Source organism: Manis javanica, chromosome 11, assembly GCF_040802235.1.
Source record: "Manis javanica isolate MJ-LG chromosome 11, MJ_LKY, whole genome shotgun sequence".
Lineage (NCBI taxonomy): Eukaryota > Metazoa > Chordata > Mammalia > Pholidota > Manidae > Manis > Manis javanica.
Window position 1 is genome coordinate 2,747,793 of NC_133166.1, and position 17,370 is coordinate 2,765,162.

Below are 17,370 nucleotides of genomic sequence, written 5' to 3' on the forward strand. Positions count from 1 at the left end.
AGATACATTGTCTGCAAATGTATTTGCCCATAAAGAAGAATTAATTATTTTTAATACATTTTCCATTTGAAAAATGAGGGGATGGATATAAATTCTTATGGTTACTTGTACATCAGAAATCTCATTTTAACTAAAAATATTTAGAACACTTCATTTTACAGTAAACAGATACATAGAAATTACATATTGAGAATAGGATTCTGATAGTTTTTTGGAGAAAAAAAATCAGACCATGAAGAACTGTCCATTTTTATTTATTCAAGTCACTTTCTCAATTTTACAAACACAAAAGCCAGGTTTCCATTGCTAATGACTTTCTTCAGGGCCTCTTTCACCTCCTTATTCCTGAGGCTGTAGATTAAGGGGTTCAACATGGGAATGACCACAGTGTAGAAGACAGAGGCCACCTTGTCTGTTTCAAGGGAATGGTGTGAGCTGGGCTGCAAGTACATAAAGATGAGGGTCCCGTAGAATATGGTGACCACCAGCATGTGGGAGCCACATGTGGAGAAAGCCTTGCGCCTGCCCTCTGCTGAGTGCATCCTCAGGATAGCAGAAATAATGTACATGTAGGAGACGAAGACAGTCAGAAGGGAAGAAATGAACATGATACCAGCACAGGCAAAGATCCAGAGCTGTTTGGAGTGAGTGTCAGAGCAAGTTAGCCTGAGGAGAGGCATGTCATCGCAGTAGAAATGACGGATGATATTGGAGTGGCAGTAGGAGAGGCGGAAGGTGAGGATGGTATGAAACAGTGCCACCAGGAAGCTATAGCCATAGGGGACAGCCACCAGCTGAATGCAGATTCCCGGGGACATTACAGCCATATAGAGGAGAGGGTTACAAATGGCCACGTATCGGTCATAGGCCATGGAAGCCAGTAGCAAGCACTCAGCAGTCATGAAGGCCAGGAAACAGCCTAACTGAGTGGCACACGCATTGAAGGAGATTACGTTTTGTTTATACAAGAAATTGCCAAGCATTTTGGGAGTAATAACAGAAGAGTAACAGAAATCGACAAAAGCCAGGTTGCTGAGAAAGAAGTACATTGGTGTGTTGAGTCTTGCATCTGTTCTAATGAGTAGGATCAGACCTAGATTGCCGGCTACTGTGAAGAGGTAGATGGATAAGAAAACCACAAAAAAGGGCATCTTCAACTCCTGACGATCGGTGAGGCCCACAAGAATAAATTCTGTCACCCGGGTGCAATTTATCTGAGTCATGTGTCTTCAGTGAGCCTGGATGAAGAGATTTAAATCTCACCTAATTAAATTAAATTTAAACCTTCATATCCTGAAAAGTAATTTTATTTGTTAATATGAAAGCACTAATATTAAAATTATTAACATAAGTGGATGGAACGAAGAATTAAAGGACTATTTGGTGGAAAAGGCTTATCTCTCTTGCTCAACTCGATTAAATTATGTTAGGATCCATTCCCCACTGGCTCTGTTCGAAGGTTTTGTGCAATGTATTCTTTAAAATTTGTTAATTTTTCATAATTTTAAAAACTGTTGTTTTTGTTGAAAGAAATCTTAACATTTATAACAGTCATAGGGAAAAATTTAAAAGGACAGCAATCTAGTCCAGGTGGCTCCCTTCTGCTTCTCAGCAAAAGCAGCAGAAACTCCCTTAATTCCCACTCTGCCAGGCACTCACTCCCTAAGCTCACTCCCTCAACTTCCTCCCCCTTGATTGCTTGCTGTGCACCTAGAAATGATGCAGATAAGGACGCAGAAAGGCTCCCCTTGCCTCTGTTCGGGGCTCAGACCTTGGGAGAGGACTCCCCTCCCAGCCCGCCGGTGTAAAATAAACCTCAACACTCCAAGACCTCCGAGTGCCGCTTGGTTCTTCTGTCAGCAATGCAGTTCCAGTTTTACAGATTTTTCTGTGACAACAGAATGGAAAATGGGTGTTCTGCAGTGATATCACTGTGACAGACCTCTCCTCATGCCTGGGTGATACGAACTCCAGGTTACTGCAGTACTGGGAGACACGAAATGCTCTATTCTCCTATTCTACATCCATGGCTTATCCCCGAGAGGTCGCCATAGGTTGCTACACAGTCTTCATAACTGCGTTAATAATGCAAATACTGAAAATGGGTAACTTTACAAAAGAAACAATAACATACTTTATGGATGTTTATTTACTTCGTTTCTTCTATGCCCATTTTACTAATAAGGAGAGAACTCTCAAACAGGTAAGTACCTGAAGTAAGTTCAGATAGCTAGTCTGTCCTGCATACAGTTGGAATTCAAACCTGTGTTTTTCTGGTTCAAGATCCCACCCAACTTAACCAGATCAAACATAATAAATACCTGCAAATTAAAAAATTTAAAAATGTTTTGCTTAATTAAAATAAAAGTGTTATCTGTTTCTAATAGATTTATACCAGTGTACATGGCTCCTACCACTTTATTACTCATTTTCAAAACTTAGATTTGGATTATTTTATATTATTTATTTATTATTTTAAGTGGAATATCATCATACGCTTTGCCAGTCCTTTTGCATTGTTGTTCATTGTCGGAATATGAACATCAATATAAGGTTTAGTTTAGGGTAGAATAACATATAGGAATATGGATTCTTCCTACAATGTCATATGTCATATTTTTCTCTTTCTTTCTCCACATAAAAAGTTAGAAACAATTTTGAGAAAACATAAATTGCTTTGTACTCACTGGAAGTTACAATTGGCAGTCGACAAAAGCATTGTACAGATAAAATAGCTCATAGTTCCTGACAGTCTTTTTGATGACTAAGGGCTCTTACCTACTACAACTCTTCATTGGGTCATCTTGAAAAGTTGTCATATTATTAACTTTTGTTTCTTTACTTTAATTGAAGACATTTATTAAGCAGTGATTCTGTGGCAAGAAATTACTTTCAAAACATGTTAGTTTACTTTTAGTTTATCATAAAGGTTTTATAGTCCATGTTGGAACCCTGACACGCAGATAGATTTTTAATGTCTAATGACAGCAGTGCTATCATGGAGGAAAATACAGACCTAGGAAAGCTTCATTCTTATATATTCTAATTCACATATGCAAAAATGAAATTCCATTATAAGAAAAATAATGAAAATTATGTATATGGTCATACAAACTATGGGAGATTACTCCTCTCTTAGCCTGCCGGTGTAAAATTATGTATATGGCCACCCTCTTCTTTAATAGTGGCTTTAAGACATTGTCCATGGCCTACTGCAACAACTATGTGTAATATATGAATAAAACTCATAAATACATAAACAAAATAATAGTTTCACATCTAGACATGTAAATTCAGAATGATTTCCAGAATGCACTAATATTTTCTTTAAAAAAAATCTTCAGTTTCATTATAAAATGCAGGCTTTGAGGTACTAAAGGTGTTCAGCATCTAGTAATGCTAGTAATGTTGCCTTAGGACAATTTAGTTCAGTTCCCTCCCCTACTCCAAGGCCACTTCTTACTGCCAACAGCTCAGAAATACAAACATACTCTTCAACCACCTTCTAACAGAAATATCTCTTGCTCATCTTTCTATCCCTTTCTATGTGAAGAGGACAGCCTCTTTGACAATATTATCACTGCCAATTGCCATTATATGAGATGGGGAGGTCATGAAAACTTTTAAAAGCCTAGTTGGTAGTCCCACAAACATATAAATTCCATTTAAAAATAGTTAAGCAACTACAGCTGACCCTTGAACAATACAGGTTTGAATTGCTTAAAATAAATATATTGAAAAACGTTTTGGAGCTTTGCAACAGTTTGAATAAACATTTTATTTTATCTAGCTTACTTTACTGTAAGAATATAGTATATAATACATATAACACAAAATATGTGTTAATTGATAGTTTATGTTATTATTAAGGCTTCTGGTCAACAGTAGGCTATTAATGGTTAAGTTTTGGGGGAACCTAAAGTTATATGCAGATTTTAGCTATGGGAGGGTCAGCACCCATAGCCCCTGTGTTGTTTAACTGTATTTGATTGGAAAGTCTCAAGACACCAGCTAAGTCTTCACTGTTTAGCATCTATAAGAATTTCAGAATGTCATATGATTTTATGTTGAAGGCAGAGTATGCACATGTATGCAAATACATTTGAAAGTATATTATATATGATATTTTACCATCTAGCCCATGGTATCTTATATTCAAATACTACCCACATCTCTTCCCTTCTGACGCAACCAACACACAATAACTAGTTGGAACAGCTGCTTTGTGGTTACAACATGCCTTTATGTGCTCCCTTACTTTCTTTGTACTTTTTCCCATGCTCATCTCTACCAAGAGAATGGAGAATGTAGAGTTAGAGGGAAAACTCCTATTCACCCCTAAGGCCTATCAGAACCCCACCTCTCCTATGAAGACCACTCTGATTTCTAATTTCCATTCTGTGCTGCCCACCAGTTTTCATCTTTGTATTCCAGAAACATTTTATGTCTAACTCATTTACATATCAACTCACATTCACAGCAGCTATCTATTTCCCTATTTCTTCTCTTGATAGATTATAGACTCCATGGGTGGAAGTCATGACTTTTTGATTCATTTCCCTATATAGTTCCTTCTAGATGCTTGGTAAGGTGGAATCACACATTAATTTTTGTAGTAACATTTTAATCTTTATTTCCCTTGCTCATAATTAATGTTCTTTACTCGTATCAAATATATCCAGGGACATATTGCTGAATTCGTTTTGATGTACTCACCTCTCATCCCAGGCAAAATAACTAGCTTTTACAAATATGGGAAGGACAGTTTTGATTAAAATCTTGTTAATTAAGTACCTAATTTTTCCAAATGGTCTAATAGATGCTATCTCGGAGATCTCAATTTTTAAAAAATTTTCAAACTAATAAGAAATATACTTTACATAATAGGACTTACACACATAGCTGAAATGATAATAGAGGGAACACTTTCTACCTTTATCTGAGAAAATGCCACCTAAAATGTTTTATTCTAAAACGCATTTCATTCAATTTTACTTCATTTTAAAAATACTTATTTTGATCCCAATTTTTAAATAGTCTTTGAAACTACCTGGGTAGAGGGTGTTCCTATTTCTTCTCAAGTCAGTTTGGGCAGCAACAACCTGCAGGGTTTTATCAGTGACTCTACCCCCAAAGGATCTTCCTTCGGAGTATGACGCAAGTAAGATTGTCAGAAAAATTACAGTCCATACTCCATAGGGACCCCAAGGCAGTCTGGAGATCAAATAACACAATTCTCTGGTTTTGTAGAACCACACATTTATAGCTCTGTTTGTAATACGACATTATTCCCTTAACATTCCCTGATTTTTGGAATGCTATTATTTATTTATTGTTTTTTAGTGGTTCATGTTGTTGTTTAGTGACAGGGTTTTGAATTTATCTTTGAAAGAAAGGGAATAATTACCTTGTGAACTTTTTTACAAAATACCATTCAAAGGATCAAACATCTAACTCTCCCAGGAACCTCTTCCTGAACATCCCACCTGTGGCCATAGCAAGGGTGTGCAGGAAGAACATGGTTTTAATGCTTCTTAGGGAACAGTGCAGCTGCTATGGATTGAGTTGTATCCCACCCACCAAAATTCCTATGTGGAAACCATAGGCCCCAATGTGATGCTATTCTTGGAGAGTTACTTAGGTTAGATGAGGTTGTAAGGGTGGGGTGCTTGTAAGAAGGCATGCCAGAGCTTTCATTCTCTCTCTGACTCTCTCTATCCCAACACACACTGCAAAAGAAGAGGTCATGTGAACTCACAGTGACCCAGTGCCCTCCTACCAGCCAAGGAGAGAGCTGCCACCAGGAACCAAATTTGCCAGAACGCTTGATCTTGGACTTTACAGCCTCCAGACTCGTGAAAAACAAGTTCTGTTGTTTAAGTCACCCAGTTTATGAGTTTTGTTAATGTCAGTTCAAGATGTCCAAGTCAGCAATCTCTGTGGAAACAAAATAATCCTCTATTCTGCAAAAGGATTAAGGCAAGGTGTGTGGGGAGGAGGAATTACGGCATTCTGTAAGAATTCAAATTTCCTTTATTCTACTAGTGCAGTATCTGTTGTCTTTTCAGTCATTTAGGGAGGTCAATATTTAACTGAGGATGTACCAGATAGACCAATGTACTAGGATAGTCTTCTAGAGGCTTCAAATAGGCAGTAAATGAAAAGCACAACTGAGCTTATACACAGTGAGCTTAAAAGTTATACACGAGAGGATCAGTAAGGCATTGGGTACAAGTCCTGGGGTCCAAAGCAGGAGAAATTTATATTCCCAGGGACTCTGAATTTGATAATGGGTAAGCAAAATATTGTGAATATGGTTTGTGGTGAATCAGGGGTGGACTTGACTGTTTTCCTATAATGGCTTTGATCATAATATTTGTCACATAATTTTCTAGGAAATAAATTTTCAGCTATAACTTTGGGCTTTAATCTAATGCTGGGGCAGAGTGTCAGTATCTAACATTATCTATAAATGCTGCATTTACACAATTAACATTCATTCACTGAAGAGGAAAAAGCAGCAATTCCTTAAAGATCACAGCCTGATATGGTTACATTATGTCAGTGTTAATCAGAATATATTCATATGTTTGATCTATATTTGAAATATGAAATAATTATTCTGTGACTGCATAGTACTTTTGCCTTAAGCTGGCAAACATGGGAAGGACAGTTTTGATTACAATCTTGTTAACAGCTGTTTTTGCCTTAAGCTGGCAAACATACTTAATACAGATGGCAAGATGAGCTATTCTAATTTATGTCTTGCTGCAAAAATGCATGGCTTGGTACCTGGAATTGGGATGTTGTAACAAAAACTAATAGGAAATCTTCCATGTAAATCTATGCATATGAATAAACTAGGTTGAATTCAAATGACAAGGAAGAGAAGGTATTAACCACAATTTATTAAGACTATTTTTACAATGTTATTTAGCCATTAGCTTTATAGGTGCTTTCAAAGGCTCTTTCCCAAGGAATGTTTTGTCTTCCTATTTCTTAGTTAAAAGAGACCAGTGCGGTTGATTAAAGTTTGGGAGGGGAGAGGGGAAAAGCATTTGACTACGAGACAGGGAACACTTTACGGTATAGAGACTGTTCTGCAACTTACTGAGGTGCTGGTTACTTGACTATGCATTTGTCACAAGTAAGTAGCCTTGCCCATCACAAAGGATAAATTATACGTAAGATTAAAAAAAAATAACCAGATTGTCAGCAAATACATGCTAGGACCAATGTATCTAACTGAATTGTAAATACACTTTGTAAGCACACTGAAGTGTGGGATTACCAAATTTAAGTAACTGTGGACAATGGTGTATCGATTATAGCCAAAAGGAACCCTGCCTTAACTCTGTGCTCCGGTTTGTAACTGTGTTTCTCACGGGGGTTCCAATTAACAATGCTGAAATTGCAGTATCTGTATCTTGCAGCTGAACAAATAGTTAAATGGTTTTTAATTGTTGGAGAGGGACTTCGCAGGTAAGCCTGTAATTAAGGCTCAAATGATGTGGTGCTGGATTCGAGGGAATGGTATAGAATGAACTCCTATTTAGTTTGTATGTACCCGCACTCCTCTCCCCAATCCTCTGCTGGAAAATTTTCCTCATCATGCTGTTTTTTCATCTGTACAGAGTGAGTTTTGGAGTTTCATTTTTACTTTTTCTCTCTTGATCATCGTTTAGAACCCAGGAGAACCAGAAAGCAGGTCTGATGGCATCTCCCGCGGGCCAAGTGCCATTGGGACTCATTTGCATCACATTCCCTCCTGAGTAGTCGCAAGAGAGCAGCCTGTGGGAACTTGGGGGTTGAGCCTCGATAATGAAGTAAATATATTAATATCATTACTTAGAAACTTCCTTATATTGTGGAATAAATTATAGCAAATTATGGTAAGTTATAACCTGCTGGATCCCCCTAAGCATGTTATTAAAACACGGGTGTGGGTTTAGGATGGATGGATGGAGTGAGTGTGGGGGGGGTAAAGGAAACAAAAATCTCAATCATAACATAAATTGGTCATGGGGATGGAAGTGCAGGATGGAGAATATAGCTAATGATGGCATAATATGTTCCTATGCTGACAGGTGGGGTGGGGATTTAATAATGTGTATAACTGCTGAGTCACTCAGTTGTATACTTGAAACCTGTGCATCAACTATACTTCAATTAAAAAATACACTTAAAAAATACATAAAATTGACCTCTTTTCAATCACACTGGAGTACACATTTTAAATTAGACCCACACACAATTTTCTCATTTTCATGTTCTCCCTAGCAGCAAAAAGTTACACTTCTTAACACTTTGAAGACAATAACTGGTTTCCAAGCAATGTGTACCAATCAGCTTTCAAATCCTCAAAGAGACAAAATTTTCTTTTCAATCTTAGGTTTTCAATTTACAATGCAGGAGACCGTCTGGTGGGCCAGATTCTCAAGAATGCAACTTACACTTAGTACAGCTATTCCCAATTGGAGGTGCAAGTGGACGTGATTGTTACAAGGACTGGAGGGGCTCAGGCAAGGGGCAGGAGCGCTCCTGGGGAGAGAGACTTCCCCTGGTAGCAGAACTCCTGGTGTTCTCGTAGGAAAGTGAAAGTCAGAGAATGACTGGAATGCAGGGGACCTTGGATTGTATTGAACCTCATGGTTTTCTGGCAGTGGTTTGAATCGTAATCTGATCTGTGGAGATGACTCAAGTGTGGCTGAATGAACTGAAGGCAGATGTCAGCAAATGTGTTAAGAAGAACGATTAGGCAAAGCTTTGTGCCCACCACCTCATTCTACCAGAATGGCTGTGCTTATTACTGTTACTTTTGTTGTGACTGTTGTTATTATTTAATCATATTTAGAATTAATCTGTCAGCAAGTAATCCTATGAATTGAAAAATGAAAATGAAAACTATTGCTAGTACAATCCCATCATTTTACCAATGAGAAAACTCACACACAAAAAGGCCAAAAATGAATTTCCAAAAGTAATTCAGCAGTGGTTCTACCAGGGGTGTGGCTTATGCCTACTACATGCACATCTACTCATTTTGTCTTCCTTCTAGAAGAAAAATAGACCCAGAATTTTGTGACTAAGAGCTAACTAGGCTTGCATCTATATCAGACTTACACTTATTTAAGTTTGGTTTGTATAATTCTGGGCCCATTTTGTGATAGAAAGAGGTGCTAGGCTCAGCAGGCAGAGAAATGTTGATGAGGGGATTGAGTTAGTTTTCCTTGGTGCTTGTCCCTGTGACAACAAAGAACTGAAGGGCAGAGACACAGTAGTGAAACAGAGTAAAAGTTCTATCTGAATGCACTCCAAGAGAGGAGAGGGCCAAACTCAAGGTACATAAAGGGAGATTTATTTCATTACATGCCAAGGGAAGAGTGGACCAGAGTCTAGATAGACAAAGGCAGGTTTACTTGAATAAATCAGACAGGAAGGAAAATAGAGGGAGGAAAGGGAAGCCCATTGATCTGCTGCTCAGCATAAGGGCATGCATAATCCCTCGCCAACTCCTAAAGCCAGTGTGATTGGGCGTCCAGTGTCCACTTGCCTTTTCACCGTGTAGGAATATTCGCATACAGCTCCTGGTGTGTTATTCCTCTTCAGAGTCAGCACCTGTATTTGGGGGAGCCTTAGAGCACTGGATGGAGTGAGGTTATGTTCTGAGAACTTCCTAAAGGCAAAGAGAAGAGATTTCCTGGCAGGCTACTAAAAAGCATGGTTGTACAGCTGCAGTCCTGTCCTGCTCACCCAGGTGAAGGGAACTTGCAAGCCCAAATCAGAGCTCTCAGCAGCCCCTCCCTCCTTATCTATGTAGAGGAATGCAGGGAACAGGGCTGAGTCACCCAGTTTTCCTAGAAACTATGTGAGGCTAACATTCCTGGACCCTGCCCTAAGTTAGATAACTAGAAGTAAATGACCCCCCTGGGGTCGAAACTCGTGATAAGTCACATAGGAATGCTTGTGCAAAGGTCAGGCACCTGGTGTGTCCCTGTTCCAATTTTATTGGCCAAAGTATAGAATGTGTTTCAAATTCATTGGTTGGGGTAATGTGCAGGCTCTGGTGCAATGACTGTAGAAATCCCATATAAACCACACTTAAAGTTGCTTGGGGGTCGGCAGCTCGGCCTGCGTGTCAGGGGTGGTGCTGTCGACCCCAGCTTGCTGGCTGAATAAAGACTTTGCTTGGATTTTCATCTCCGTGTCCGTGTGTCTTGTTCTCTGGGAAACCCCGGAGTCCTGGACCCTAACAATCTGGACTAGGACAGAGAGATGACACACTCAAAGAAAGGCGAGTGTGGGCAACCTCAGGGAGGAGGCAATTGGGTAAGGGCCAGCGTAAGGCATGATGTAGGCAGATGATTCATAATTTCTTCCATGTTTTGTCTTAACAATAGGGTTATTTAGGTGACTATGTTGGTTTGGGACTTCAGCATTCCTTGTCCATGTAGGTTTATTTACAATTTTGAGGTCTATCTCCTGCCCTGGTTACAAAGTTACTTATTTAGGGGTTGTAGAGAGAGGGAAAAAAGCATATAGGTTAAGTTAAAGAATAAGCTGGGTCTTTTTGCAGGCTAAGTAGATTTTACAGTGGCATGCTCTGATTGATACAATGAAGACATGTGCTGCGCTCTGATACTTCTCTTTATTTAGGGAATATCGGGGACATTTTAAGTTACTCCTGGACTTTAGAGCTTCAGCTGATTAACTCATGAACTTGGTGAGTCTTTTCTGGTTCTCTAGTTTTATCTGGTTAACTCTGAGTCCCTCCTGGTGGGCTTTACTGGCCTTATTCTTCCTCTACCAGCTCATGTCTATTTTACTGCCTAACAAAATAATTTCAATGTTACAAAAAGCATTTATTCCCCAAAAGGTATTGTTTACTGGGAAGTTATGGAAATACGGTAGCATATAGAAATTATAATATCACCTTACATTGGATTTCGTAAAAAGGAGACATTGAGTCAACGACTTGTATAAATGTGATTCATTAGCAATTGCTCCCAAGAACAGTCATCAGGTTGAGTGGGAAGTGGGGTCCTGGAAAGGAAAGAGGCCAAGCAAAGGCATCAAAGCCCCACGACAGGAACGTTGGTTAGATTTCATGGGAGAGTTTTGGGGACAGGGTGAGTCAAACTTTGGAACTGCTCTGAAGAGCAGGCAGAGAAGCTTGAGAATTTAACTCCTGAATGTACATCAGCCTTTGCTAAGGACTGTCCCCTGTGGGATGTAAATTCCCAGTAACTTCTGGCTCACCTGCCTCACCTAAAAAATAGCTTCAGGAAGTCTGACGCAGTTCTTCAACAGAGATCCAGGCACTGACTCCCAGGAGAAAAAACACACGGGGAGCTGTATGCAAATATGCTTAAGGGGTCCTGTGAGGAAGTGATTATTAAAGTGAGATCCTGGACAAACAGCATCAAGCTAACTTGGGAACTTGTTAGAGATGCAAATTCTTAGGCTCTAGACTTGATCCACTGCATCAGAAACTCTGGTTCTGACCCCATAATCTGTGTTTAAACAAGTCTTGCAGGTAGCAATGATGTTTGCAAACACTGAAGTTTGAAAGCAACCAGATGGTTCACGGAGAGTGTACTGATTAGCATCTATTGCAAATAATATCTTACTAAGAATTCATTTTAAAGGAAAAATTATAGTCATGTTGCCAGGCTGAGTTTGTTCTTTTTGGTTCTTGTCCCTGCTGAAACAAAGATTGAAAGGCAGAGACACAACAGGAAAGTGGAGTGAAAATGTTATTTGAATACCCTCCAAGGTAGGAGCAGGCCAGCGTCAAGGTAGGCAAGGGTCCTGACTTGTTAGGTGCGAGGACTTTATATCACATTCTGGCTAGGAGGCACCTCTTTGACTGGCAAGGTGGGGTTACTTGATTGACAGGTCCATCGACATAGCCGTGCCTCTCAGTGAGCATGTCCTTTCCTGTGATGAGATGTGGTTTGGGGGGTTCTTAGTTCTTTTTGATTGTGCCCCCCAGTGGAATCTGGTTGGGGAGGAGGTTATCTCCCTGCAAAGCCTTTATTGTCTTCCCATGGGACCCTTACCTGGTGGAGTTTGGGTGTTGTTTTCTTTGAACTTTATCATCCCCTTCCCTGGCTGCTCATGTTTATCCTTGTACCTAACTATTCCCATCAGTCATATTAAATCTTAAATAACAACTGCCTTAAACCAGGTAGGTACATTTTTTAAAGTAGAAGGTCTCTTTATGTGTGACCTCCTTAATGGATTAGGTATCTAAATTTGAGAGCAGAAGGTTGAGAAGCTCATTTGCCCAGAATAACTTTGGAAGAATTTAAGCTTCTGGTTCAATTGGGAATGGTTATATTACAGTCAGAAAAAATAGACTTTAAGATGAGAAATGCTACCAGAAACAAAGAGAGGCATTTGATGATGACAAGAGGAAAAAAAACAACAACAAATATAGCAATTACAAATTCAGGTACAACTGACAAAGACACCCCAAAAATAGGAACTAAAAACTGACTGATAAGAATTAAAATGGGGATTTTAATAATACTCAATAACTGATAGAAGGAATAAAGAGAAAACCTGCAAGGCTCTAGAGGACTTGAGGGACACTATCCCAGCTTGACCCGAATGAATGAAATCTATGTAGCAATTAGGCAGGTTTTCTCAACCTTGGCACTATTAGCACTGGGGCAGGATCAGTTTAGGTGTTAGGACACTCCAGTGTATTGTGGGTTATACAGCGGCTTTCCCAGCCTCCCCCTGGAGAGAGCAGTGGCGTCCTTCACATCACCTCATCATGTGAAAATCAGCATAACTTCCAGAAACTGCCAAATCAAAATCACCCCCAGTTGAAACCGCTGGTTTACAGCTGTCTCTTTACAACTATTATGGAACATATTATTAAAGCTTTCTTATCATCCTAACCTGGGCATTCAAGGTGATTTTACTTTTGTCTTTTCTTAGCCAGGGCTTAGGTGGTTATCAGATGAGACAGTGAATTTTTGAAATAAATTTTTGTCATTTGAGAAATAACGTTGTAAATTCTTTAACAAGTGGGTGTCTACTAAAAGACACCATATGATTTCATCCTTTCCTATTTTTTTTATATCTTTAAGTTACTATATTTAATTTCATGGAAGTAAAAAGATACCAAAGGACTACATGGCCTCCTCGCTTACTAAAGCATCTGGTCCGGCTGTCCCTTCATAAACTAGGGCCATTCACCAATACTTTGGCAATCAAATAAAAGAAACAAGAGACAATGCAAAGTATCAACTGAAAGCTTGTCTCAATGTTAGTATTACTGATAAAAGAACTTTTCTATAGGATGCCCTGTATTTCTTCTCCCCAAGTTGGGAGTTTAGAAGAAAATCCTGTGGGTAACTTAATTAGTAATGGAATTAGTAGGGAATAGTTTAAAAAGGAGTTTTTGGAGTGATCAATCCTAGGATACCCCAATTACAACTTTTCCACGTCTTTGTAAGATTACATTTATTCTCTTACAATTATTATGACTGAAGATTCAGTGCCTATACTTAAAGAAGCCTTTCAGCACTGGATTCCACTTATAAGTAAAGTGAACACATCCATTGAATGTTAATATGACCTTTCACACATCTCTTCTAATTTAGTTGTTTGACTATTTTTCAAGACTCATTCCTAAGGTTGAATATCAGAAACACCCATGAACTTTATAAACCATGGATTCACTGATGTTTATTGGGTGTTTCTGATTTGATAATTCTGAGATACAGTGTGGTCAACTCTATTCAAATCTGTACAACAGAATTTGGTGTACACTCACTGTTTTAAAACTGACAGAGAACAAAACATTTTTTTTTATAAAAACATTTAAATTTTTCCTCTAAAACTCTCTCAGACCTGACCATGGAATCACAGCACAGGACATGCATTACACACAATAGAGAAGACAGTTGCAGTAGGGAGAAAGGAAAATCCTTACAGAATCCACTAAGTTTTGTGAACCATCATGAAAGCTATTCAACTATTATACTCTGGGTCTTTCATTAAAATGAACACAAATTATATCAATTAGGATAAAAATTTCAATCCTATTTTGGTTAGCATTCAGAATATAAATTCATCCACATATATATAATTTTAATCAAAAATATTAAGAAAGAGTTGAGGAGTTTTATTTCAAATATACTTTTCAGTGTAGTTTTATTAACTTTGCTGTAAAAAAGATTTTAGCCAGCAGTAATAACAGTTCTATTAGAGGCAATGAACTCTATCCAAACATACCCAGGAAGAAAGCACAAAGGAAACCACAGATAAGAAAGATCAGCTAACTTCTCTCATCCATATTTCATTGCTCTGTTCACAGTTGTTAATTCTTTTTTAACTTTGTGTATTCTGACTGCTGGAAATATTTCTTTCCAACTGGCTACCAACATAGACCTTTAAAAGTTAGTAAATAATGCTTCATTTCTGTACTAATCTCATAGTTCCAAGAGGTTCAGTTTTTTTTCAATCCAATGCTTTTAATTCCCAGAATTGTTTGTAAACCTATGAGTTAGCCACCTAATGTTTGCTTTCTCTGCCCTAATGACAGCCCATCTTAACCTTCTCCTGATTTCCACAAGAGTTCTAAAATTACATTCATTTAAAAGAATTGCATGAGTTTGTCAGAAATCTGTTTAAGGCTGCCTTCACATCCTTATTCCTCAGGCTGTAAATCATGGGATTCATCATGGGGATCACCAGTGTATAAAACACGGAAGCTATTTTATCAGTATCCAGTGAGTAGTTAGCCTGAGGCTGCAAATACATGAATAGCAGTGTCCCATAAAAGACTGTGACTGCCATGATATGTGAAGCACATGTGGAAAAGGCCTTTTTCCTTCCTTCCGACGAACGTATCCTTAGAATGGACAACAGAATGTTGAAATAAGATACTAGAACTATAATCATAGATAAAACCAAATTTGTAGATGCAGATATAAATACTATTGTTTCTGGAACGTAAGTGTCAGAGCAGGACAATACTAACAAAGGGACAATATCACAGTAAAAATGATTGATTACATTGGAAGAGCAAAATGACAGAGAGAATATACTAGAGGAAACCACAATACCTGTGGAAAAGCCATAAAGGTATGTGAGGAAAGCTAGTAGAAGGCAGATGTGCCGAGATATCACCACCATGTAGTGCAGCGGATTGCAAATGGCCACATAGCGGTCATAGGCCATTACGGCTAATGTGAACACCTCAGCTACAATGAAAAGCAAGAACCCCCCCAGTTGGGTGGCACATTCATAGTAGGAGGTGGTTTTCTTCTTCACTAAAAAATTGATCAGCATTTTAGGGGCAATGACACTAGAACCCCCAAGATTGATGATAGCCAAGTGCCGGAGGAAAAAATACATGGGGGTTTGAAGTCGAGAGTCAGCACTGGTGAGGGTGATGATGCCCAGGTTCCCTGCCACTGTCAGCCCGTAGATCACCAGAAAAACGAGGAAGAGTGGAATCTGGAGATCTGCCTGGTCTGAGATACCTGTGAGAACAAACTCAGTGACCCAGGTGAGATTTCCAGGAGCCATGGGAGAGTTTGGGAAGTCATCTGTTTGAAGGAGAAAAGGAGAAGTGGTTACAAACATCAAGGAATTGTTTTCTGGGACTGCCACTAGATGGTAAGCGCAATTCCTCGGGTGATAGTTCTTCGAATTATTAACTGAGTTTAATAACAGGTTCTAGGACTAATAAATAAATGTGCTGTCACTTGGGAGGGAGAAACGGAAAGTATGGCAAATTAAGTAGATGATCCAGTATCATGCATATTTTGAAGATTTGCCTTTTATAATATTTTCAAGTTATGAATATCTTATTTGTTTGAAAATATTTTAAGCCACATGTCTCTTGCACTGAGTTTGACAAAGACTTAAGAAATTGGATGACTCCAAATAATCTAATACCTCCATGATTTCTTAATCTGAGACTTTTTGCTTTTTCTGAAGAACAGACGAGTATAGTTACTATCCTGCCCCATTTTCTGTATTTGATCCTTCTTTGATGTCTTTCGATGAACAGTCAACTTGAGATTTCTGCCATCCATGTCTGTTAACTGCTTTTTCTCATTTTCTATTTTATTAACTCAGACAAAAATATATGGAGATATGTCCTCAGATCTATTCTGCCGTGAACTGATTCTCTTTGTAGTTTAAAAAAAATAGTTATCTGTGAAAATGTTTTCATTTTTGTTATTCAACTCTTGGCTGTACTGGTGACAACCTCCTTTTCCTTCCCTGACATCTTTTTCCCCTCTGGCCCTACAAGGTGATGCAATTCCTCATCACCTTTTCACCACTTTTATTTTTAATCAGTATTTTTAATATTTAGGGTTTTGAAACATTATCATTTTTACTTTTTAAAATATACCTGACTTTAATTTTTAGCAGATCATTTCCTTGGTACATTTTCAAAGTTTTGATACTTTTCATTACTGTAATAATGATAAACATCCTTAGCTAACAGAGCTTTTATGATAATTACATTGCATATATTTGCCAAAGAATAAGCATAATATTATGCTATGACTGAATATTTTCCAAACGATACTTGTTTCAAGAATGGTCTCCTGCTCCTAAGTAAACCAATGAAAGTCCCTTCCACTTCACAACTGATAGGCCCACTGGGGGCACTGTTATAGTCTCTTATCTGAAGATCTGGAGTTAAATTCCAGAGAGTTAAGACTATATCATCATTTAACATAAGTTCTACGCTTTGGCAAAAGTTTAAATATACACAAAATAAGAATAATAACAAATCAAGTGAGCAGAAGGGAAGTTTTGGGTATGACAGGTATGTTTATGACAGTGATTGTGGTGCTGGTTTCACTGATGCGTAGGTGTCTCCAAACTCACCCAGTTGGATGCATTAAATGTATTCATTTAATACTAAATGTATCCAATACTAAAAGTATCTATAAAAACTAAAATGTATGGCTCTTTGTGTGTCAATCATACCTCAATACAGTGGTTTAAAAGGACTGAATGTCATAAATGTGTATACTGTAAAAACCCATAGTAGTTGATGTTTTCTCTCCTAAAAAATGACAGAATGGAAAACTATTTTAAGTGGGAAAAAATATGACTGAGGAACAATGTAAAAAGAATCAGAGAAATAAGATCAAAATAATTTCTAACATTGAGTGCTGACATCAATTTGCTTGAGACCAAATATTCTTTTTCTCAGTTTTTCAAATCATCCTCTTATGTATTTACTAAGTACTTGTTGATTTCCTACTGGTGCCACAGACTGTTCAAACTTCAGGTAAATTACTGTCCTTTCCTTCATGGACCTTTTATTCCTACAATAAGGAAGAGATAAAAAGCTGGTAATGAAACATACTCAAGATAGTT

The 17,370-nt window shown here is 38.2% G+C and overlaps 2 protein-coding genes across 2 annotated transcripts; both read right to left on the reverse strand.

Annotated features, from left to right (window-relative positions):
- Positions 1-263: 263 nt before the first annotated feature.
- On the reverse strand, positions 264-1,223 carry LOC108388492 (olfactory receptor 8U9). Its single transcript, XM_017646983.3, has one exon. It carries the CDS (start codon positions 1,221-1,223, stop codon positions 264-266), a length of 960 nt encoding a protein of 319 aa, XP_017502472.1.
- A 13,387-nt stretch (positions 1,224-14,610) lies between these two features.
- On the reverse strand, positions 14,611-15,552 carry LOC108388493 (olfactory receptor 8J3-like). The gene has a single exon (XM_017646984.3). It carries the CDS (start codon positions 15,550-15,552, stop codon positions 14,611-14,613), a length of 942 nt encoding a protein of 313 aa, XP_017502473.1.
- Between the last annotated feature and the right edge of the window lie 1,818 nt (positions 15,553-17,370).